The 7,451-nt window shown below is 35.8% G+C and overlaps 3 protein-coding genes across 4 annotated transcripts in view; 2 read left to right on the forward strand and 1 right to left on the reverse strand.

Annotated features, from left to right (window-relative positions):
* LOC100184178 (voltage-dependent calcium channel subunit alpha-2/delta-3-like) overlaps positions 1–626 on the forward strand; it is a 25,014-nt gene extending 24,388 nt beyond the window's left edge. Inside the window, exon 29 of the transcript XR_003396551.1 lies at positions 8–626. The gene's annotated coding sequence lies outside the window, so the exon portion shown is untranslated. The remainder of the gene's footprint in view (positions 1–7) is intronic.
* Positions 627–1,617: 991 nt separating this feature from the next.
* On the reverse strand, positions 1,618–5,144 carry LOC100183367 (ruvB-like 1). Its single transcript, XM_002128830.4, has 8 exons — positions 4,888–5,144; positions 4,521–4,649; positions 4,127–4,301; positions 3,686–3,843; positions 3,161–3,374; positions 2,707–2,905; positions 2,264–2,458; positions 1,618–1,839 (listed from the first exon to the last, which is right to left on the reverse strand). Exons 1-8 carry the CDS (start codon positions 5,026–5,028, stop codon positions 1,680–1,682), a joined length of 1,371 nt encoding a protein of 456 aa, XP_002128866.1. The 5' UTR covers positions 5,029–5,144; the 3' UTR covers positions 1,618–1,679.
* A 322-nt stretch (positions 5,145–5,466) lies between these two features.
* Positions 5,467–7,451, forward strand: part of leprecan (protein) — a 26,117-nt gene continuing 24,132 nt past the window's right edge. Inside the window, exons 1-5 of one of the 2 annotated variants that reach the window (XM_026835372.1) lie at positions 5,467–5,633; positions 5,898–5,970; positions 6,300–6,408; positions 6,748–6,839; positions 7,126–7,256. The gene's annotated coding sequence lies outside the window, so the exon portion shown is untranslated. Of the gene's footprint in view, positions 5,634–5,897; positions 5,971–6,299; positions 6,409–6,747; positions 6,840–7,125; positions 7,257–7,451 lie in introns of those variants that run through there. The other variant, XM_026835278.1, reaches the window with a different exon arrangement.

Here is a 7,451-nt window from a genome sequence, read left to right on the forward strand (position 1 = left end):
ACAACAGNTGTTGGGTGTAAATTTTACCCGATGTTTAAAGTACAGGGTGTTGGGTGTAAGTTCCACCCTATCTTTTTACAACATTATTAACCACCAGACAGATCACGCACTTCATGTTCCTTTTACCATGTTTTTTTTTTCATGTTAAAACTTTATTGAATAATAAACTTATAAATTCCGTTGTACACAATTACACTTTGGGATTCTGTGTTGACTTGGCGGTATCAGACATGCTCAGGGTTTACAAGAAACATATTTCTATGCTTACTGCAGAAGTTTTATCTGTTGATGAAAGTTGCTGTAGATTCTTGATGCTGCTACCACTGTCAGCATGTGTGCGGGATTTTGGGTTTTTTATCTTGAGGTGTTATAGCACAGATCACAGACTTGAGATATATGCCAGAGTTGGCCCATTACCCCAATATTGTATAGCCTAGGCTATGTCCATTCTGCTCAGTTAATCCAACAACAGGAGTTAAGACAGTTAAAACAGATTTGTTCAGCCATTCGCAGGGTGTAGCAACTAAAAGAAACTGGAAAATCAGTTAGGCAGTGGTCATAGGCACCAAATCTGGGGTGGCAGGGTAGATTGCCCCACCATAGAGTATTTTGCACTATATGAAACAGTGAGCATTGCAACCAAAAGTTGGACATTATTATAGGAATACACAGGCTACCACTGCCCAACCTGTAATAAAATAATTGGCCTCTTTGACTGTACCTTGTGCAAAGTTTTTGAAAGGAAACTTGTAAACTTCCGCCTTGCATTGAAAGCTCAAGACTTCCATTGAGAAATAGAAGATAAATATATCTAAGGTCCAGATTTACCTATTGCCTAACTCAAGACCAAATATTAATAACCATAATAATAACTTTATCTCTTTGATTATGCTATGGTAGGAAAAATTGAAAAAAAATTAAAACGAAAAGACAAGATATAGCGACAGTACAGTTGTTAAAAAACACTTTTAGTTAAAAACATATTTATATTCAATTGCAAGAAAAAGTGTTTATGTTAACTAAGTTAACCTTCTAAAGGACACAAAAATGTATCTTTTAAGCAAAAGACGCTTCTACTTCATGGGTGAAAGCTACAGCGCAACACAACCAAGAAGGCCAAAGATTTAGGTGCCTAGTTCTTCCATTACACAAGACCTAATATAACAGGTATTTACGAAACATATTTTGTTTATCAATTTTAGCAGTGTACTATTTTATTTTTTGCCCTGCATAGGGGACCTCATTAATTAATGTGGCAAATACAATACACATTTAGTTGTTTATTTGTAGAGAAACAGCAGTAGCTGTATTAGTGGTAAATCTTGGGTGCAAAAGCATCAGTTACCTTTTTTTTAATGTTTGGACTTTGGGTGACTGATCACTCCCCTAACTCCTAACCCTCCATATCAGTGGCGCAGTTACAAGAAAAATGCGAAACATTTTTACAACAACCCATTGTTCTCGTCACTCCTACTTTAACAGAACGACATTTTGAGAGAACTTATCCTTTTTAACACATTTTACTGAAGAACATTCTTATAATGAAAAATACCTTAAACTGTTCCAAACTTCCTTGGCTGCACCACTGACGCCTATGTTACACAACAGCCCACAACATACAGAAGATTGAGTTTTATTATAAAAATCAACAGCATTCAACACACACTACATATCTATCATCACTTCATAAATTTATCTCCTTGTTCGGATAATATTTTAGCCGACGATTTTGCATCGTAGAACAACTCATTTATTTCGTCGATGTCTTCTTTGGCAATTGCTTCACGACCATTGATACGGGCCAAGATGCTTGCAGGTGTCAGTAGTTGAACAACATATCTGGTGAAATAAGGACAATATTTAACATTGAAGTAAGAATGGTTTATTAGAACTTTGATTAAAGTTTTTTTAGCAATCAATTTTTACGCTTATTCTTTCATATCCAGTAATATTGTTAAAATGGTTGTCAAACTTACAAAACCTCATTGATTAATATGGTAAATGCAATATGCTAGCTCTGCTTGTTTGTATAATACCTAATAGCAAAGTAAAAGCCAGTTAAGGCTAAGAATAACAACAATTGGTATAACTTTGTGTTAACAGTATCGAAAAAAAAAATTAAGGACATCATTATGCGCTCCCCCCTTAAAAATTTTTTTTCCATAAAAACTAAGTTTGTTAGAAAATAAAAACATAATAGAATTTTCCACATGATAATCAAATTCACGCCTTCACCTTAATGTACACATCATGAAAACCTTACCTTAACGACGTTCTGCTCCCAATCTCCCCAAACACTGTCATGGCAACATCCGATACCTGGATTCCCTCGATCTTCGCACGGATGTTCAAGATCTTGATCATTTCTTCATTGGAGTACATCATTGTCTTTATGATAAGGATGCGGTCCAACAGATCAAGAGGAATCCCGTGAGGAGCAACGATGTCCTCCGTGCCTCTGGATGGAAATTTAAAAAATGGTAAATTAATGGAAAAAATTTAGAAAAGTGGTAAATTATTTGAGATTTTTAAAAATGTTAAAAATATGGAAATTTTAAAAAAAGGTAAATTAATAAAAGATTTTTAAAAAATTGTACAAGGCGGACTCCAACTAATTGGATGCGCTACCTAATTTATAATATTATTATTCTATATGTGACCAAAACAGCCTCGCACTTTTTTACATGTATTTATGTCAATACTTACTTTATTGTACAGTGTCCTCTATTTGTTGCGAATATTACAATGGGACTGATGGCAGACTCCAATGCTCTATGAAGGTACGTGAAACACTCAATATCCAACATATGAATCTCATCTACGAACAACACACCAGGTACAAGCTCTGCTACTCCTTGGTCAATGTATTTGTTCACTACTTTGTTGATCTCCGTCCTCAGTTTATCTGGAATAATAACCGTAGTAAGCTATGCTAGGAAAAAGGGGAATGTATTTAGTTACATGGAGCCTTTTTTTAGTTCATGGCAAAGTTGCACAGCATCAGTGGACACTATGTTCTATTCCATGTGGATAAGGTCCCTGTAGAGGACCTGGGACTTTTGCTATTCTCACTTCATGGGGTAATGGGCTAAATCCTAAACCCCAGTTCCTCGACAAGGACCTCACCCACATAGAATGGATATTCCCACTTAGAACTTACCTGTAATTTCAGTTTTCTTAGGTTTCATGAGTTGTCCCATGATAGACACAACATCCTGTCCTCCTTGCGGCCGAGCGTTCGCAACATCCAGATCATGAAGAGTGACATCTTGAATTACTTCTCGTCGTTTATGAACATCTCCTTTAGGGATGGGGACATATTCTTCAGCTTCAAGATCGTACTCAGTGGCGTAAGTATCGGATCGTCCCATCCTCTGTTGTGTGGGATTATGATTAATACCAAAGCCATAGTAAACAAGTTGAATTTATGAATTCGTAGGCAGAAGTTAGATAGTGCCTACTAGGGTCCTCCTAGCTTATGTTAAATGTTTATAGGATGAGGTGTGAACTCTTAACCTATTTCTAGTTTAGTGTAAAGCTTATTTATTACATTACTATACTGACAAATGACTAGAGTTACAGCGAAAGAAGTGTTACTGTAAAAATGTAACGAAAACAATACTAACGGACGGTAACGAAATAGGGCTGTGTTCAACAATCATCTATCTACTGTACAGTACATTACCTTCACAGCTCCACTGTTAGCTTCAATATAAATAACATCGCCACATTCGACTTTCTCCTTTTGTAGATTTTCATAAATTGAAGGATCAAGTTTGAGTTGTTTTGTTCCTTTGGCTGTTTTTAATCCCAGCACAACATGGCTGACTGTCTTTCCATAACCTGAAAAAATAAAGTTGTTTGGTTTGAAAAGTCTTTATGTTGCAGTAGCAATAGTCTCAGTCGCATAGTATATTCCAAAGGTTCCAACTACGCTTATAATGTTCCTAGTTATAACTAAGGTAATTTATAATACACCACAGTGACCACACTATCACTGCCGAGCATAACATGGAGCCATATGCGTCTTATACTATACTTTATAATGCATAATGCATACATATACATAGAACATCATTTAACACATGAAAATGCATAAAACATTCATTCCACTTTTCCCACAAACCTCCCATTGGGTTCTCGGTCTCGTGAGGCGTGACCTCTGTGACCTCTCCCTCGTAAACTTCCTTGGTTTCCTTTATCCGCAATCCAATCGCACGACGGAAGTTCTCCATCAAGACCTCGGTCTTTTTAATCTCGGTTGAATAGACTTCGCTGCCAACCATTGGGCAAAATGGAACCTAAAAGAACATTAAAATAAATGCTGTGATAAAGTTATTTACCCTTGCAGGGGGGTAAATAGATTATAATAGTTCAATACACCTTATGCCTGCAAATTAGACACATATTTAGTTTAACTTTGTGAGTAATGGTTTGTCCATGGGCTGACAATTTTAATGACTCATTAACAAGCACTCATGGAATTTCTTTTTTACAATAAGTTTATGAATATAATATACCTTGTTACCAAGCTCATGGGCAATGGCTAATGCAAGGGCAGTTTTTCCCGTCCCAGGAGGTCCAGCCAACAACACACCACGTCCTGCCATCTTCTTGCTTCGGATCAAATCAACCACAACCCCACATGCCTAAGTAAGTGGTTGAATGAATGAATAGGAACATATTCAATATGTATAGAGTATAGATATGATCAGAATTCAGATACTGTTACAAGGACAAACATATGCCCACAATGGTTCTATGCGAGTTAGGTCATACAGTATGCAACGCCATTGGACTTGTGATATTTTAGCCACAGCTGACGCATCATCCTTAATTGTGTCCAGAATACATACGTATTTAATGCAGCATTAAAATTGCACGTACCTCGCGCGCCTCTTCTTGCCCCACCATACCCGAAGCAGAATGTGTTGCTTTTCCTTCGTCATCTAAACCTAACCCTTTAACGTGAGAGTGTGCCGCGATTCGCTGCGTTTTCGTTGTAGATTTGACTTCTTCAATCTTCATTTTGGAGAGTTTTTACCACGTTAATAAAGCAGTAAATAAAAAATAACTTTCCGTTTACTGTATAAACACACAAATTGGAAACTTCAGGAAGAAATTTTGAATAACGGACGCATGTCGTATACATAGAAACCAAATAAACGTAAGCTTAGTAGTCAAGCAAGCAATTTAATATCTCTTTAGTATAAAAGTGGTTAACAAAAAGTTAAACTAAAATTTTATTATGACAGTTATTACTAATAATGCAAAATATAAAGGTTTATAGGGAATTCAAGTTTTTTAATTGTGTTTTTTAAACTTTGTATTAGGCGTTTGCGAAAAGGGTAAATACAAATAAACTATTATATAAAGTTTTTACACTTTTATTTTAATTTTAACTGTTTTTATTGCTTTAAAAAATGATTTTGTGTACGTGACGAAATTTAGGAAACCAATGTTTTCGACGGGACTTCCCCTAGCGGACATTTAAAATTCCCGGTTAATATATAATGAAGCAGATCTAAAGTTTCATGAGGTTTTCGTTGATTTGATGTAAGCTGGTGGTGTATCCTCCTGCGAAGAAGTTAGATTGGAGTCAAAAGGTGCTAAAAGGATAACATCCCAGAAAGGTAAACTTTTATATTATGGCTTTGTAGTTTGCCACGTAAGGTATTTACGAAGCAAGTGTATTTTTTTTATTTATATAAAGTTGCCTACCAAAGTGGTAAATCTATTAATAATATATAACAGCAGATATTTTTGTAGACAAATAACATGACTGTATGCCTCTCCGTCATATTCAAATATAAAATACATCGGTCATATTAGAAATATTGTAAAAATAAATGACCTCTTTTTATTGGCATAACGAATAATGATTGCATTCTTCTTAGATGGGTGTGTTAAGAATATTCTTGTTCCTGTTGTGTGTGTTGCTACCAATTAAAGCTGCTGAAACAAATTCAGGTGAGCCTGTTCTTACATATCTTTTGTATCAAGTTATTTCCAAGAGTTTAATTCTTGATGCCGTTATTGTTTTAAGCGAATGTGTAAAACACCATACCCTTTATCGCTCCTTTGTGCTTTTTTAACCTAACAGCCATTGCTTTGACCCAGTGGTCACTAATGGCTTGTCTAAATTGTAAGCCATACAGAAAAAAACAATCACTAAAAAAGTTTCATACTATGTAACTTAAGCAGGCGTAGGGTGTATGAAACAGAACACCCATGTTATAAGGATTGTCCTTGCCCAGCCAACCGAGAATATATAATCCACATTCAACCATCCACCATAGTTTACATGACAACTTATGATGAACTTTATGCTGATGGTTTGGAAGCATACTGGAACGAAAACTGGGAAGGTTGTATCGAGAAAATGAACAAAGCTTTGGAGAACTATAAGTAGGTTGGGGGAAATTTCTTTGTGTTAGCATTTGGTATGGTGAGGTTGAGTGTATGGAGTAATTTGTAACTGACTAACTTTACCTTTGCCAAGTTTAAATCATTTACATTCTTTGTTATAGCACCGCCGGGCGGTATTTGACGAGTCATGGGTTAGATTATTGAATGACTCGGATTTCCGTTTAACATTATTATTACATTTTACATCGTGATGTTAAAAATACATTTATGCGATAAACTTGTTTTCTTGTGACTAAAGGCCACAACAACGTGCATTTCGCCAAACTACCTGTATGATATGTATAATCTACATATTAATAACTTTTTGTTTTAACCAAGGTTCATCCAGAGAGAAGTACAAGTTTGTTCATTAAGTTGTCGTCCCACGCATGCATCAGAGCAAGGCTCACTTGAAGTCATTCGGCAGCATGGTAAGAGTGCATGTAAACTAATATATGGGTGTATACTACCTTTCTAAATGGAATCCGTATATATTAAGTGTCTATAAACTAGCTCAGTGGAGTATAAAAGGCAGCACCCTGTGTTGGGGTAATGGGCAAAAAAACAACAGAGAGATCTAAATGTTATCAGTCTGTGCCCTGCTTCTCCAGGTATCTGGTAACTAGATAAAAACGATAAAAAGTACCCTACAGCCCAAGGTGTGCATATTTAATATATATATATACTTTATAAAATTTATTGTAACTTCACTTTCAGCACTATGCACACACAAATGTGAAGAGAAGAAGTTTGGAAACCCTGAATCGATTCTTCGTATTTCTGATGAAGTTAAACATACATTTAAATCAATGGAACCTTATAGATATCTTCAATATGCTTATTTTAAGGTAAGCTATATGGTTACAGACTTTCAGTTACAGGTTACATATGGTCACTTATGAGTTGTCTAAATTGTCAGCCACGCAGAAAAAACAACTAAGTTACAACTAGTAAGCTGGCACGAGGTGTGTAAAACAAATCATCTGTGTTATAACCACTGTCATTTTCCCGTGCATCTGAGGATAAAGGCAAGGTTACATTCA

The sequence above is a fragment of the Ciona intestinalis genome, chromosome 1, assembly GCF_000224145.3.
Source record: "Ciona intestinalis chromosome 1, KH, whole genome shotgun sequence".
In the NCBI taxonomy this organism is placed as follows: Eukaryota; Metazoa; Chordata; class Ascidiacea; order Phlebobranchia; family Cionidae; genus Ciona; species Ciona intestinalis.